The sequence below is a fragment of the Podarcis bocagei genome (assembly GCF_964188305.1).
Source record: "Podarcis bocagei genome assembly, chromosome: 12".
Taxonomy (NCBI): domain Eukaryota; kingdom Metazoa; phylum Chordata; class Lepidosauria; order Squamata; family Lacertidae; genus Podarcis; species Podarcis bocagei.
In genome coordinates this window covers 41,101,135-41,118,619 of record NC_138137.1, presented here as the reverse complement: position 1 = coordinate 41,118,619, position 17,485 = coordinate 41,101,135, and the positions used below count along the sequence as shown (strand labels likewise).

The 17,485-nt window shown below is 40.8% G+C and overlaps 1 protein-coding gene and 1 long non-coding RNA gene across 7 annotated transcripts in view; both read left to right on the top strand.

Annotated features, from left to right (window-relative positions):
• Positions 1–17,485, top strand: part of LOC308569894 — a 173,845-nt gene that overhangs the window by 25,630 nt on the left and 130,730 nt on the right. The gene's annotated exons all lie outside the window — the stretch shown is intronic.
• ODAD2 (outer dynein arm docking complex subunit 2) overlaps positions 1–17,485 on the top strand; it is a 94,797-nt gene that overhangs the window by 24,665 nt on the left and 52,647 nt on the right. For 5 of the 6 annotated variants that reach the window (XM_081164098.1, XM_081164099.1, XM_081164095.1 and 2 more), the window contains exons 8-10: positions 9,794–10,008; positions 11,246–11,347; positions 12,987–13,131. In XM_081164098.1, the coding sequence (XP_081020224.1) occupies positions 9,794–10,008; positions 11,246–11,347; positions 12,987–13,131 (462 nt within the window). The remainder of the gene's footprint in view (positions 1–9,793; positions 10,009–11,245; positions 11,348–12,986; positions 13,132–17,485) is intronic. The other variant, XM_081164100.1, reaches the window with a different exon arrangement.

The following is a 17,485-nucleotide window of genomic DNA, read 5'->3' as shown; positions in this document are numbered from 1 at the left end:
CGGGAATTGTCAAAATGAAGGCGTTGGCTCGGTGTTACGTCTGGTGGCCTAATATGGACGATGCCATCACTGCCTGGGTATCCGCCTGTCAAGCGTGCCAAGAGTCGAGGCCTGCACCACCGGCAGCTAAGGGACACACCTGGGAGACGCCAAAGACACCCTGGTCGAGGGTGCACATCGATCTGGCTGGCCCCTTTCACGGCCGGACCTTTATGGTAGTGGTGGACGCCTATTCCAAATGGCTGGAGGTCGCCCTGATGCCCTCCACCACTACCGAAGCTGTCATCCGGGTGCTGCGAGGCCTGTTTGCAACGCATGGGTGTCCTGATGTCCTTGTCTCTGACAACGGACCGCAGTTCACGTCAGGCACGTTTGAGCGGTATCTTTTGGGACTGGGCATCCGCCATGCCCTAACGGCACATTTTCATCCATCCAGCAACGGGCAAGCGGAAAGAATGGTGCGCTCGACAAAAGAGGCACTGGCGCACCTGGACCGGGGAGACTGGCATGAGCGGGTCGCCGAATACTTGTTCGTGCAGCACATCACTCCTCATGCGGCCACAGGGAGGAGTCCTGCTGAACTGCTTATGGGCCGCCGCCTCAGGTCACCGCTCGACCGGCTACACCCAGACTTTGCCGTGGCTGAACCCCCAGGCTGTGCCAACGCACCACGGTCATTTGTTCCAGGAAACCAGGTCTTTGCCCGGAACTATGTGGGGGACATTCCTTGGGTGCCAGCCACAGTAGTGGGAGTCACTGGACCTCGTTCGTACCAGGTGGCACTCGAAGACGGACGTTTGTGGCGGCGGCACATAGACCAGCTTAGGCGCAGGGTTGGCGACTTAGACACTACCGAGGTGCCTCCAACTGCGCTTGCGGCTCCAGAAGAGACAAGTACAGATGGCGAGGCCCCACCTACACCTCCCTCGCAAACTGCCAGCGTGGAGCCGAACCAAGCCGTCTCAGAATAGACTCAGACCACTCCACTTGCGGAGGCTCCACCCACAGCAGCGGATCCAGGGGAGTTGGTTCCAACGTCACCTAGGGTCGCACCACAGCCTCAGCGAGAACTGTGTGGCCCTCCGGACTTGGCTACCAGTCCCCGGCGGTCTGGCAGAGTTTCCAAGCGCCCAACTCATTTAAAGGACTACGTTGTTGGACAGGTATCACTGTTGGTCTAAGTATGGGAAATGTAACCGATATGCTTTTGTGCCTAATTGAACCATTACGCGTAGTGCTGTATATAAGGAAACCATTACGATTGTAACTAACGCCTTATCTCGGTGGGGAGGGGTGTTATGTAGTGTAGTTTCACCCTGGGCCAACAGGGGGATACTGTATATAGTTTTCACTCAGGTCTGTAGATAGTTTTCACTCAGGTCCGCGGCAGTTAGTTTAGGCGGGAACTCTGAGCTGTTGTGGTTACAATGTTGACAGCCGGCTGCCTATAAATACAGGCCGGCTGAGCTGTTCGCAGTCAGTTCTATTCCAGCTTGTCTTAATAAAGAGCTACTTGAAGAAATCGCTGTGCCGGCTGCTATGTCAACCCACTACTTAATAGTATTTATTTATTTTCCCCCCAAAATTATGCACTGATTGTAAAACAACAGGAGCAGCAACAACAACCCGAGGTGGTAGCAGCACATACACAGAAACACAAAGTATTAGAAATGACTGACTTACAGGGATATGGAAATAAGTTTTACCATACAATCATATATTTCATAGTTGTTCATTGGGGTTTGCTTCATGGGTATAGGATCGAAGTCTTAGTGACTTATCTGTTTCTATATACCTTTTTGCAGAATTGAGCTGGTTTTATTTTGCATTATGAATGAAATCTGAGTTTCCAAAAGCGTAGGATAAAAGCACAGTGTTCAAAATAGTAGAACTGCAAGTTATGCAAACAATTCTAAAAAGTAATTGTTACCTAAGTGTGTAATATAGTCCCTTGACGTCCAACTAAAGAAGGTGGGAGCAGGAAAAGAGCTCTTTAGATTGAATATACTTAGCCTTAGTCAAAGGCATGGGTAGGCAAATTAACGCCTGGACGCTGGATCTGGCCCAATCACCTTCTAAATCCGGCCTGCGGACGGTCCAGGAATCAGCGTGTTTTTACATGAGTAGAATGTGTGCTTTTATTTAAAATGCATCTCTGGGTTATTTGTGGGGCATAGGAATTCATTCATCCCCCCCAAAAAAAATATAGTTTGGCCCCCCACAAGGTCTGAGGGACAGTGAACCCAGCCCACTGCTGAAAAGGTTTGCTGATCCCTGGTCAAAGGCTTATTGTGGCTTATTGGAAAAAATTGCTGGGATTTTGTGCACTGAAAAATGTTTGATTATCCTTATTACAATTATTTACATCCCATATTTCAGAAGACAAGTCTTTCTGAGGCAGCCTACAAGTAACATTTAATTCCTTTTTTAAAAAAACAAATAAAGCAAAATAAAGACTATCGAGAAAAAGACTCTTCTCACAAGGCAGTTTTTGGCAGAAACTTTGCCTGCCTCTCACTGTAAGTCTTCCTAAAGATGTTGCCAGGTCTACAGTTTTTGCCTTTGAGTCTGCACTGCCACTCCCCTCTCCCTGACTTCCACACCTTGGGGGGGGGGGTCTCTCACCTTTGGGGGCCACTCCAGCCCAGGAAGCAAGAAGTGGCAAATGAGGTTTCTGGCTCCAAGCATTAGGGGCCTTTGCTGCTCATGGAAGGAAGGGGGCCGGGGTGAGTGGGGAGCGGTTGCTCCAGGAGAGGCCAAGCAGCTTTTCACCAGCTTGGTTTGTGCCAGATGGGACACGTAACTCACAGGCACACACAAGGCTGGCTGGGGAGAGGCTCCACCAGAGCTCCAGATAGAGCGAGACAGGGACAGGTGTCAGCAGGGTCACCCGGCCGGCATGTCTCAGTCTCCAGTGACGGTGGTGTCTCTTCCATCAGTTTCCCCTAAATCGTCACAGACAGTTTGTGCATGTGTAGGTCAGATAAACAAGTTGTTGAAGGGGATCTCTCTTTTGTAAGGCTGGACTTCTGCCAAGATACATTGCATTGATTCTGGACTTTTCACCCAGATCCTAAGCACATTTCTTTGGAAGCTATATCAACTTATTTCCATGGATTGCCTAGGATTGCAGCAATTGGCAAATAGCTGCTGCTCTTCCTTTAGAGTCCTACACCTGGTTTCTCTTTGAGCAGACATCCAGTTCTTAAAGCAGGAAAATATCGTATTTTAATGAAAAAGGTCAACTGTCGTTGACAGTGCATTCAATGATCAAAACCATTCCTCTTTTTAGCTTTGCCCCTTATGATTTGAATAAAAGGAATATTTCTCTTTTTACAAGAATTGTCTTTGGTTTAAACGTCAGACACAGTTGGGGTGTTTCCAGCTCACACAGCATGTGTTGCCACCGTGCTAAGTAGTTCTAAAATCTAAGTATTGCTGGCTACTCTGGATAAGAAACACATTTTATTCCTTAGAGTAAAATTCACACAGTGGTTATAATTAACAGTGTCACATAATTCTTATAGCAGACTACTGTCTTCAGGTTTTCAGTGATTGCGGTTTGGCGGGGGGTGGGGAGAACCATTGTAAGGTTTTTGTTTTTTTTTAATGGCCAGGTTAAACAGGGTGTTATGCTCATGAACACCAGGCTGCTAGCTGTCATTCCCTCCATAGTTCCACCCCCTAAAAGCTGCTGTTGTATTTGGGGACATCATTCAGTGCAGCGCAAGGCTGCAGTAAACAGATACATATTAAAGAATCCTGAAACATTGTACTCAGTGGTTTATGGCAGGATATGAAAACCGCAAATTTGCTTTAAAGATAGAGCCTATTTAAATTGACACTTCGTTCCTGAAAACTGTATTTTTCGATATTCAGTCAGAGGAGAAATTTAAGATTTGGACTCTCCGTTTTACCAGAGACAATATTGTTTCCTTATTAAACTGGGAGCTCCCAAATATAATCCAGGGGCATTTTTAAGTAAATAAAATGCAAGCTACAAGTTGTTGCCTAGATAATTCATTCAGAATTGCCTTGGCTTTCCAGTAGCACTTGACAGTTTTTGTAAGATAAGGAATATTCTGCTAAATACTATGCCAAATCTAGCGTACGCTGAATGTTTGGTAAGCAGCTGGCAATTCTGTTTGCTTTCATTAGAGCTATATATTTTAAAAACTCAAAACTAGAGTCCCATCGTCTCTTTTTCCTGAACAGAGACCCAGGTTCACAGTATATCCACAGTGCCAACTTAAAAGTAATTCAATAGTTATGCTTTCTCTTCAGGAAGCTGTAGGTGTTTGAGGAGATGCTGGGGATTCTCATCAGTATCGCAAAATTAGAATTCAGTCTCGGGATTCTTTGCAGACAGTTAACCTGGTATAAATGGAATATATGTGTGTGCTATAGATATATCCAGAAACACTAGCCTTTATACTTTCAGGCACTGGGAGGCTGGTGCTTGGATTACTGGTGAGAAAAGACAGAGAAGCTAATGCTTCTGCTAGGTCTGCTTTAAATTCCTATCAAACATTAAAAAAAAAAAAAGATTAAGAAGAAGATAGTATTACAGTGGGAAAGAGCTGTTTATTGTTGAAGCCCAACACATTTAAGAGTTATATATGGTGTCGACCAGAAATACAGAGAGTCACTCCACCATGTGAGGTCTGGAATAATTTTGCTTTACAGCATATGGTAAGAAAACTGCCTCCTGTTTGCACATTTCATGCAATTTAAGAGGAACAGGAAGAAGAGAGACCTTTTGGAGTCTTAAAAATCTCATCTTCTGTGCTGTAGATTCTCTTAGTCTGAAATTTTCCATGCTCTGGATAATATCTATTACCTTTCTAAGTGTTGGGAGGACTCCGTTTCAAGATTTATTGATCCTGATGTTAAAAACTGCAGCTGTTTGCCCAGTTACATATGCATCAGACTAATCCGAGTTGATCCAGTGAGTGTGATTTGTTCATGCATTCAGATTGCCTCTCCTATGTTGTGCCTTATGTGTACAAGAGTACTGTAAGGAACAAACTGGTATACTGCACTGTGCAGTCTTGGGAGGACGGGGAAAACTAAATTTTGGTGCCTCCTTTGCCCTCTACAAGAAATAGGAACTGTAATAAGGGGGCATGACTGAAAAGGATGACTGCAGAACCTTAGAGTACTGAGGTTCTCTCTCTGTCGCTGCCCCCAGCCGCATCATTCAGTTTTGAAATGCATGAAACCGAAGGGCTCCCATACTTAACCAAAGATTTGATTGGAATAAATCTTGCAAGACATGTATTTGGCCCTGCTTGCAGAGGAACAACCAGGTGCCCACTAGAATGCTTCTGATAGCTCCTTTGCAGCCCTGATATCATTTGTGAGGCAGGTGGGTGTGGCTTAGAGAAAACAGTCTTGTGGGCCAAACTGGGACCCCTAAAGGTAAGGTACCCCTGACCATTAGGTCTAGTCGCAGACGACTCTGGGGTTGCCGCGCCCATCTCGCTTTATTGGCCAAGGGAGCCGGCGTTTGTCCACAGACAGCTTCTGGATCACGTGGCCAGCATGACTAAGCCGCTTCTGGCGAACCAGAGCAGCACACGAAAACGCCATTTACCTTCCTGGTAAATGCACTTTGCACTTTGATGTGCTTTCGAACTGCTAGGTTGGCAGGAGCAGGGACCGAACAATGGGAGCTCACCCCGTCGCGGGGATTTGAATCGCTGACCTTCTGATCGGCAAGCCCTGGGCTCTGTGGTTTAGACCACAGCACCACCTGTGTCCCATTGGGACCCCTAGGAAAAGGTTAAAATAGGTCTTCCATGAGCACAGTATGCCTGTCACTTACGGGTGTAAGGACACCTTTGACTTCAACCCTTCACAAACTTGAAAAAAGAAAGTGCAGGGTTATCATCAGGCTACACCTCCCCTGGCTGACCAAATAAAACTTGAAGAAACTAGAGCAAAAATATAATGTAACCATTCAGTAGTTCTCTTGCTTTATTTCCTATGGGAAAAGATGAAAAGGGATCTGACTGGAAATGAAATTAATTACTGTAATTGAACACATTAATTGCAAACAAGAGCAGCTCAAAAATGGCTGGATATTTCCAAAATAATCCTACTTGCTGATAAGGATGTACGAGCATGCCTCAGTCCACTCTGACATAAATTTTCTCATTCATCCGGTATTTTCCATTTTGCTGCAGTTGCTTTATTTTGCACAAGTATTTATTCTGTTTTGTCATCCACCGATGTAGAAATATGTGTAGCGTATCTCGGACATCAACAGTTATTTACAAATTAAACACTTGCCCTGTGTGTTCCTTTTCAAAGTTAATGAATTTCCAGAGGCGCAGTAGCCCTGTTAGTATTTTGCAGCAAAGCCGACAAAGACTCTTGCGGCAACTTTGAGACAAAGTTAATGAAGTAGCTAACGGTCAATTGCAAAGCCATCTGTGCCTGGGATCCCAAATATGTATACTAAATAATATGCCCCATTGAATTCAGTTGGGCTTTATCCTGGATAAGTGAGATTAGGATTGCAGCCTCACTATCTTGATTTTACAGTACATGATAAACTTAATTCTGTCTCATTTTTGTACACTCCAGTCTTAGGAAAGGATAGTTTGCCACCCTGCTATGCTGCCACTTATGTCCTGGGTTGTATGGTTTCCTATGGGCATATTAAACATTTCACAGGAACTCTTAATACCTTTTATACAAGTACTTTTTGTAGTGCAACATTTTATTTCTTAAATCTGTATTTTGTACAGCAAGTAGCCATGTGTGTGCATCTGCTGAAAAAGTGCTTTAAATGTTTTCAGTAAACATGTTTTACTGTTGGACACCTTGATATCCTCAGGCTTTAATGAAAGAGCACAGATAAAGTCAATGGATAACAAGAGATCACTTCTTTCTATGTGAGAAGAACAATAATGAATAATGTGAACAGTCTAAATTCTCTTGATGGTGTGTTGTCTATGGCTTCTTCCAACTTGCCTGCTTATTGAGTTCCTTTTGAAACAGTATGTTTCAGTCCTCACAGGTTAAATGGAATATAGTACTAATATATAAAACAAAGTGAAAAAGATGAGATGTTATTAACAAAATAAAAGTGTTGTGCGTTAAACATAAATGAAATTGCAGTGAGAAAACTTTAGATTACCTCCATGTAAAAAAGGGGAAATTAGACCTAACTGAAATTAACAAATCCCCAGAAAGCATAAGGCTACCATAAGCAAGGCACAAGAGCCATCCATCGTTTCCCACTAGTCCTCCTTTGAGGAAGCATCCAGAAGACATAATTATCAGCTGATGTATTTCTGTGTTTTGTATTTTGTCATCCCACATTTATTCATATCTGATTTATGGCTTTTGGGAACAATGAAAGATGTGGATGGGTGGATGTGCTTTTGTGGTTTATAAATGTGCCTTTACCTAAGAACTTCCTGTGTTAAGGTTCCACCTATATTGTATTCTGATGAATGTGGATGGAATATCAGGAATTAATAGCATGTTTATTGACCCTAGAATAGGTTCTCTTAATTGTCTCAGTGTTGGTTTCTATACTGGCAGAGGTGGGAGGTGCTTTAATTTTTTTCCTGAAAAGAACCCCCTCACACACAAACTTTTATTGTAAAATAGCACTTCTGCACACAAAAAGAGAAGAAAAATATAATGACAGGAAGCCAGTAATTAAAGCCTGTTCCCTCCTTTACTTTATTGACAGATCTTTTCTTGTTTTTTTTCTCTAGCTGTCACTGCAAGAGATGGATAATATACATGGTTTATTTTCCTCCATTTTTTTCTTTGTATTCTCTTTTTTCTTTTATGTCGCATGTTATAATCTAAATTTCTCTATGTCTACATATTTTCTTTTTCGGTTTTAATTTTTAAAAATAGAGACTACAGTAGTGCCTGTCTGCTCAGTAGTCAAAATCCATGCAAAAGATTGTTATTGTAAATTCATGTTTTTTACTTAGACTCTGAGGGAAAGATTGTGGATTCAATTCCCAGACAAGGTCATTTTCCAGGAAGGCAGGTCCATGCAGCCCAGTAACTCAACATTGGGAAATATTTAAGCATCTCCTTACAGATGTATAATGGCATATTAGATGGGATAGGAAATCCAATAAAACACAATAAATAGTATAATGTAGTATGGGTGGGGAAGGTTTGAAAGCTAAATACAGGCAGAGTATTTTATAGATTTTCAGAATTATTATTATTATTTAATTAGTTTTCCAGTGCCAGGAAATATGGTTCCTTTTGCCAATATCGGAAGACTCCCCAGAAGTAGTCAACATGGAGAGGAAACAATTTGGCTGCTGGTAGATATGGTAGCACATGTGTCTCACATCACATTTTACTTAGTCCTCAGTCACTGCATTTTACAGAGTTCCCACGACCTCGTTTGTGAAGATGCTGCATCTTTCTTGCTGTGCCGAAGTTAAACCAGGAAGCCTTCAGTTACACTTAGTTTCCCATTACATCCAAGCTGGGAGAATATCATCACCAAGTTTGGAACAAGCCAAGTCCCTAAACCAACTTCAAAATATGGTTTAAAATCCTGGCTTTCTCCCCTGAACTTGGTTTCTGATGTGATGGGAGATTATGACTAATTGAAGACATCCTAGCATAAGTGAAGCATGCTGAGAAGTGAGGAGGGAAAGGGCTGTGAGCACAAGCATAACACTTGTTTATATACATTAAATATATTATTAATGCTTATTGTGGGTATTTTTTTTTAAAGTAGTTTAATGCTACTTGCAAATGGTCTTGGGAAGATTTGTATCCTGAAAGGCGTGCTGTGAAAAGGCTGCTGTTGCTGCTATTGTTGTGGTTTATTGTGATTTTTTGACTTATTAAGCCAATGTATGATCATCCAAGTGCAACTATTGTGTAGGCCAGGCACAGGCAAACCCGGCCCTCCAGATGCTTTGGGACTACAACTCCCATCACCCCTGACCACTGGTCCTGTTAGCTAGGGATGATGGGAGTTGTAGCCCCAAAACATCTGGGGGGCTGAGTTTGCCTATGCCTGGTGATCTTCCAGATGTTGAACTACAGCTACCATCAAACCTGACCATTGGCCATGCTGCCTGAGGCTGATGGGGGCTGACCAACATCTGGAAGGCCAAACACTTACCAAATCTAGTATAGGCTAGAGAGGGGGGTGTTGTAATCAAATAATGTTTCAGTAATGTTTCTTCCGAGTTGCATTGGGTAAATTTCCCATGACTCCTAGGCTTGTTCACTAGGAAGAAAAATTGTCAGTGTTCTCAAGGCCCCTGCAAGGCAGTTCTCTGACACCAGCTGCATGAGGCTTCTACTTCTGCTCCAGCTGAATCCTCTGCTGTTTTTGTTTCCTCTGTTTCAAGTGTATTGTTTTGAATGTATTCCTTATATTTTCCTCACGTGAGCCACTTTGCATTGTAAAACTGGATATTAATCTATGTAAATTAATTCTTAATAACTTCTGATATTTGTATCACAAGCTTATTTAGTAAGTCAATATTATATCCATTTTGGGATGTTGCCATTTTGAGATTTTGCCAGTCATAATCTTTTCTTTTTAAAAATGTTAAATTTTTAATTTTTAATTTTGCGTTGATTAGTAGGGAGGTTGTATTTTTCCCCCCTTTTGTAAACCAGGAGGAATGCTGGAATTTTTCATATGCCAGCAGAAAAAAACCCCTATAAAACCAATCTTCCTAGATTTCCTTTAGCTTGCAAATTTTTCAGCATGTTTTATTCATGTGGAAATGTGATGTTCTCCCCCCTCCCCTCAAATATTTTCATCTCTTATTAGAAATATACTTTTTTTGATGAACCAAAGTATGAAAAACATTATCAACATATGGAAGTGGTTGAGGCAGATGATTATGGCCAAGCCCAAAAGTTTTACGACTATGCAGAAAAGAATGTATATGAGAAGCCTAAGAGTCCTCATGTAAAAACCAAGCCTACTGAGAGCAAGAAATTAGAACCATCTCTTAAGTGGAAGAGCATGCCTGGCTCCCGAGAGTATGTAACTCTTTTGACAGATATTGCCAATTAAAATTAATGGTTTAAAAGAAATAATTAGCACTATGTGATTTTAACCCCCTCCCCCCCAAAAAAAGTTCAAGTACTGTATTATTTTTTAAAGATCTGGGCAACACCCATATATATATATAAGGATCTAAATATATAGTAGTATTTTAAGGAAATACTACCGGTACTCCCTAGTAATGCAGTATCTATGGTCCTTTTCTCAGAATTTTATTGTTCTCTTTCCAAATGGTTCAGTACAGCCAGCTTGCATCTGTGGTCAGTAGTACTGGCACAGGGAGACTTCTCTCACTTGCCCAGCTAGAAGGAAAATGCTGTACGTAGTATTAAATAGTCCTACATTTTTTGTTTGTTTTATTCCAGGAGGTTTACTGTGATTGCCCATGTGTGTGATTTTCAACCCTGCTGTGATAGTGTGTGTGTACACACACACACACACACACACACACACACAAATGGCCCAGCTACCAAGGCCAAACCAAGTCATGGTCAGAACAGAACGTCTTAGGCTCATTGCTAGATGCTGTTATTATCCGTATCTGCAGTTTGTGGACTGCACTCTCTCCTTGATGCCCAAATCTTTATTTAAGTTCTTGCCCCACCCTCACACTGCATTTGTATTATGAGGGGGCTTTAAAGAATTTTGATGTTTTAAGAACTAATTAGTTTTTCTAATTGGGCAATGTTTTGTATTTTTCTTAACAAGTATAATACAAGAGCAGATCATTGGTTAAAAAAAATCCAAGAGAAGACAATATATATATATATATATATATATATATATATATATATATATATATATATATATATATATATATATAATATTGTTGTGAAAACTGCTGGGGAAAAAGAAGAAAAAGTGCAACTGAGTGTTTTCATACTAAATATCATGACCATGGGCCAATAAAGAATTAAGTGTGATCAGGTCCATTGAAATCATTAGGCTCAGTGCACATTTAAATGTGCATTAAATTGTGGGCAACATTTTAAAATTCAGCAGCCCTTCTTGCTAATTTGTAAAGACATCCTGAGGCAGGGAGCGTTATATCCTTAAAAACAGGTTATCTTTTGGCCTTTTTGGTGGCATTAAGCAAATTAAATCTATCGGATTGATCAAGTAACTTTTCCAGATATAAATGTACACACACATTTATGGTGTATTCACAATAATGTTGAATGTCATATTAACAAACAAAAACTAAATATTTAGGGACAAAGCAAGGAAAGAAAGCAAGGATGAAAAGGAAATGAAACTGACCCCTCCAGAAGGCAAGAAAAGAACGGGAGCAACATCCGCCGGTTCTGGTAAAGGGTATGTAATCTCTATGTATAATAATAATAATAATAATAATAATAATAATAATAATAATAATAATAATTTATTATTTTTACCCCGCTCATCTGGCTGTGTTTCCCCAGCCACTCTGGGAGGCTCCCAATCAAATGTTATAAGCCTCTTCCTTGAATGGAAAAAACCCCCAGGAAGCTAACTATGTGATATCAGCACCTCAAATTAGCAAAAAATCTAATCAAATAGTCTAAACCAGACTGTGCTATCATCAACTGAGACTCTTCAGTTGTTTCTGAAATGGAAAGTTCTTTGGTTATTCCCACTCCTGTGCATGACCGAAGAGGGAACTCCCAAGCTGAAAATATAAACCTGTTGGTTCTGGCAGGATTGTCTCATACTTGCATCTGCTACCATTTTTCCAATCATGGTCAGAGAGGAGATGATTGCTTGGCTTACTGTACCAGTAACTTGGCTCTTAACAGACAGTTTCTTAGCTCACATTTTTTAACCAGGGTACAGGGACAGATTGATTTTTTTAAAAAGCCTTTGCTCTTGGAATTGAAGTATCCCTTCCAGGCGAGTTTTTATTTTTATTTTTTTGTAATCTGTTCCCCGTGTCTCTATTTAACGTTGTGGGACTGATCTGGTATCAAAATCTGAAAAGCAAATGAATGCCTCTCTTCCAAGAGTTGTCATGGTCAGTCACATTCTTTCTCTGATTTCAGAGAGTTCATCAACATGAAATAATAATATGGGTCAAAACAAATAATTTTGATGTTAAATAAATAGATATCCCCTACCCTGTGTGGGACACAACAGTGGATTGTGTAAACGTAACATAACAAAGTTAGTTATTGAAACTAGCCAGCTTGATTATAAAACAGCTATAACATAATATTAGTGGAGCAGATGGGTTGGGGGGTGGGGAAGAGTGTACTCAACATTTTCGCTTGCAGACTGTTTTCCCAGGAAAGATTCTGCCCACCTCAGTGTGCTGTTCTAAATGCACACAAATAAACGATACTGTGTCCATGTATTTCCCTCCCCCCCCCCCATGTAAGAGAAAAACTGCTTGGGTAGGGAAAGTTGACTAGAAAAAAACAAAAATTGTGAGGAGACACTCCATGTGTCCCCAACCTACGTCTAGTTTCTCCTTCAGTGCATGAGCTCAGATGCTAAGCCAGTCTGTCTTGGCTTCAGCTTGGTATATGGAGTATACCTTACTGTTAAGTGTTGCAGAGATGATGCATGTTTAAGTGTTTTGGTTATGTGGTACTTATGTCCTCAGAATGAAATGTGTGTGGCGGTGTGTGATACTGGTGTGATACTAGGTATTTTGTGTTTTATTAGCTTGCATTTTTTATGTCGTGAACCGCTCTGAGATTTATGGATGGAGGCGGTATACAAATTTAATAAATCATAATAATAACAAGTGTTCCAACAGCTACACTAGTTTTACGATGATAATAAACAGTGCCTGTATGACTACATGAAAGGTTGCTAATATGCATTATATGCAGATTACCATTTCAGTGTGGCATGCATAAGGGCTCTCTGTAAACCACATTAGAATGAAGTTGCACACCAGAACTGTCTGATAGATTTCATCTTTCTGTCCATAATATCTAATGTAAGTGGTTTTATTTATTTTTTTGTTTAGTAAGCTTCCAGCAAAGAGTGAAGATGTTAGTGAAAGTTCCTCAGAGAGTGAAGAGGAAGATGAACAACCTGAACGCCACCAGGAGATTAACACTGATTTGCCATCGGAATATTGGCAAATTCAAAAATTAGTGAAATATATAAAGGTAAACAAACTTTAACTTTTATTTAAAAGGCTGCAAATAATAAAATTATGTTTGTGTTCTAACTGAATACAAAACTTCATTCCAGTTTGTTTCTTTTCTCCCATGTTGCTATTCAAATTGCACCATTTTTCTCTTTTGGAAGCTTTAACGTATTTATTTTTTAGGAGTACCTGCAATTCCATTTTTACTCCAAACAAATGCCTATGATCGCAGCATCAGTCATGCTCCGCTGGTATGCATGTTGAATCTGAGTGGAATAGCAAGGCTGTCTCAGTCCAGCAGACTGAGGATTGTGCCCACAGTTTGCTAATCCAGAGAGAGAGAAAATGCATTGACTTTGACATCAAAATATATCAGTGGGATCAGCAACAAATTTCTAGTCAGAATGCCAGCCAGCCAGCCATGCCGTCTCCCAGGATACTCAATTACCCTCTCACCTCCCAGTTTTCTTACTTCTGCCCAGCTGTCTGTTAGCATTCCATGGCCACTGAGCATGCTCAGTGTTTATTGGGCTGTTTGGGGTTTCCCCCACTAAGTATTTTTTCCCAGGTCTGCTGGTAACATCTCTGTTGTGCACGGATGGTGCTGTTTTGTCTACATAAGTAACTACATTTGGAGAAGGAGTGATAAATAGGACTGTATGCAGCTTTGTATAAGATTCACTCAGATTGAAGCTCTTTATCCTCATGGGTTTGCTTTCTTACATGACAGTTATACAAACTTGAGATTCAGGTTTCTGATTGGCTGCAACGGGCAAAAAAAAGACTGTCATGTGGAGCTGTATTTATTTTTGCCTCTGAAAATGAAAGAAAATGCAGAGATACAGGAGCAGACATGCAATCTTTGTACAAGCAAGGATCTAAACAAGAGCAAAACAACAACAGCATGAATCTCTTTTCTGTAAAAGCAAATCAGTGACCCACAGTATCAGTTTTGTTGCTATAATGAAAAACAAAACTATTTCTTGGGCTTTGTTTTAAAATGGAAGACCCTCAATTTATTTTCACTTTCCTATGTTATCTATGACATACATATGAAAACGCCATGTAAGAATTTCTATTAAATTTAAAGAGCACGGCCTTTTATCTCCCATTTCTTGTCTCGAAGACTAGGAAGAACAGCAGACTTGGTCTATACAGATAAAGCATATATAATTAATTCCAGAACACTTCTCCTTGACTATGACAGAAGTATGAAGAAACATAAACTAGCATTAGATGAATATTGCAAATTTGTGTTCTTAAACTATCAAGTAACACACAGGAGTACTATTATTGTGCCACACACACACTTGCTAGTTGCAGGAAACATGATACAAGCATGCCATGAGGCGTTCATAGGCTCATGATGGGAGGATGATGGGAGACCAAGGGTTCTCCGGAGGCCTCGGACACCAGCTATGGGGATATCATTATGCTTCCACTTGCTTGAAAGGTAGAAAAGTGCCATCACTCTCCGAGGCTTCTGAGTTGCCTCTTGTCTTCAGTGACAGTTCATTTTTCCCGCCCTTTCTTGAAGAAGAGCTTTTAATCACTTGGTTATTTCTGGCCTTATTTTACTGTTTTTTTATGTGACGTTCCAGGGTTGTTGTTGTTGTGGTGGTGGTGTGTCTTTTACTCAATAGTTTTCATTGCCATTTGTAGTTCAGAATATGTTGTTGTGTTAATTCCACTCCTTCCACCTCAGACTCCTTGTCTGCTTTCTTCCCTTACTTTCCCTGCGGCGTTTAAACACCTGCTCCCTCTGGAATTAATTCTTCTTTGCTAATTGATTTCATAATTGATTAGTTATTTCTTCCAGCGATGCTTACTCTAATTAACTGCTGTGATGGATTACTCTACACTTCTGTTTGATTTCCCCTCTCGCTATTGCGTGTGTGTTAAAAAACAACAACCATGCATACACCTGTTGGCAGGCAGATGTATTAATTTTTAGCTGATCTTTCCTCTAATTTCTATTTCATTTGGTGAACATACCTTGAGCATGGCCATTCATAGGGCTCATGGCATGAGGATGGTGAGAGACAATGGGATCTCCAAAACCCTGGCACACCAGATGAATCTCTGCCTGCCTAAAATGACATATTGGGCTCCACTACCCGCTTCCCTGTTTCCTGGCCACTGCCATTGCTGACAAATGAGACACCTGAGCCAGGGCCTTGAACTGAGTGTTGAGAAATCTCATAGAATCAATGAATTATCAAATTGTAGAGTTGGAAGGGACCTTGAAGATCATCTTGTCCAAACCTCTGTATGCAGATGTCCCATATGGGAATTGAACCCTCAACCTTGGTGTTATCAGTGCCACGCTCTAACCAACTGAGCTACCCAGGCTGGTCCAATCTGTTCTTTTAGGCAAGAGGTAAAAAATTAGCTAGTCATTCCAATTAGACCTATCTCTTTGTTCCTCCAGCTCCCCCGCCAGATCTGCTAACGTACGTTTCATGTACAAATGTATTTTTTGCTCCATAAGATGCACCTGACCATAAGACGCACCTAGTTTTTAGAGGAGGAAAGGGGGAAAGCCCTGGTTTTTTGGGGGGATCAGCTCAAAGTTCTGCAGCTTCTTTTGCAAAGGGGAAAAGCCCCTTTTTTTGAGGATCAGCTCAAAGTTGTTGAGCTTACTTTGCAAAGGGAAAAAATCCTGTTTTTATGGGGTTCAACTCACAGTTCTGCAGCTTCTTTAGGAAAGGAAAGGGAGCCATTTCTACAGTTTCCAGACAGATAATCTAATCAGCCAGTCACATGTTGCTGGGGAAACAAACAGCCTCCATCTGCAGAACATTCAACAATGGAGGGCTGGGCAAGGGGGCGAGGCTGGAAAGGGAGCCAGTGATCGACCACACATTCGCTCCAAAAGACGCACAGACATTTCCCCTTACTTTTTAGGGGGGAAAAAGTGTGTCTTATGGAGCAAAAAATACAGTACTTTTCATGTATAGTTTTGCACAGGCCATGTTTCATAGGCAACACTATCAATTCCATAAATAATAGAACATTTCTATTTAATGTCTTCATTACTAAAGGCTGGGGGAAGACAACTAAAGGCTGGGGGAAGTCAACAGTCGAGCCAATTCACGATATACATATAAATAAAGACTATCAACAGTTCCAAATCAATTTTCAGTTACAAAAAAAGGCTTCAAACCTTGTGACAAATTAATGTTCTGCAGATGACAGAGGGGGAAATAGCTGCTAAAAGACCATTGTAGATTGCAAAAGAGAAGGGTGAGTGATAAACAGTGACTCGCAGGCTCTCCCTACATGAAAGGGAAGTGTGGTGACAGTCCTGTTGCATTGTCCTTTGCTGTGCTTCTAATTAGGCCATATATCCATCATAGTAGCTTTCCAAAATAAATGTTTATTTGCCTCTTGTTATCTACTTGGATTTAGATGCTCATAATCATAGAGTGGAAAGTTGAATTGCTTAAGATTGGCTTAGGAAAAAAATCGAGAGACTGCTTTTCTCTAGACCCTTCCATAAATGTCAAAAGTTATACAAGCCTTTTAATTTGTTTCATTCTTTTTTGCTGGATGGATTGTTTTAAGCACTGTATGATGTTGCTGGATCAAATTAGCTGCACAGATAGCAGCTGGAAAATGAGTTATGAACGAGTTATACTAGATTTTTTTTATTCACGATCCATTAAGTATAGATGGTAATGTAATTGCTCATGCAAATAGCACTCGAAAGGAAAGAAGGGAACTCTCCAAGAAGAAGAAAAGGCCGAAAGGGGAGGAAGGAAAGAAAAGAAAAGATAATGCTGGCTCTTCAAAACTCTGTTGGTTGATAAAGGAAAATTTATGACTGTAGTAGTCACAAAAGTTAAAGATTCAAGCATGTGGAGTCAACCTTTTTTCAGGAAAAACCCCAGATAAATAATGTAATCAATAATTGGCCAGTAAAATTGAATGCCTAAAGAAGGGCATTCATAAATGTAGAGGTTCAAAATTACTTTACTTTTAAGTACTGTGTTGTATACTTTCTTAGTTCTACTCTTACACATTACTATATTCTAGCAGATTTTGGAAACAAGCATTCACTGCAGTTTAAGTGGTCAAGGACCACCACTGGATTCCTGTAGGACACAGTGTAATTCATGTTATGTACATAAGGCAACAGTGTGTCACCACTCCTGCCGATGCCTGTTTCTGCTATGATAAAGAAAAAGAGCCATGGTGCCTAGTGACATAACAGCTTGTTGCTGAGGGACACCTGCAGTTGTTTTACCTGATCTAATGTCTCATGTGATACACCACTTGTGTTTGACTTGGAAACCCAAAATATTCTGCCACCTGGATTGTATCACAAATTATATTGGCCTGAAATGATGGACAATGAAAGCATTGTTCCC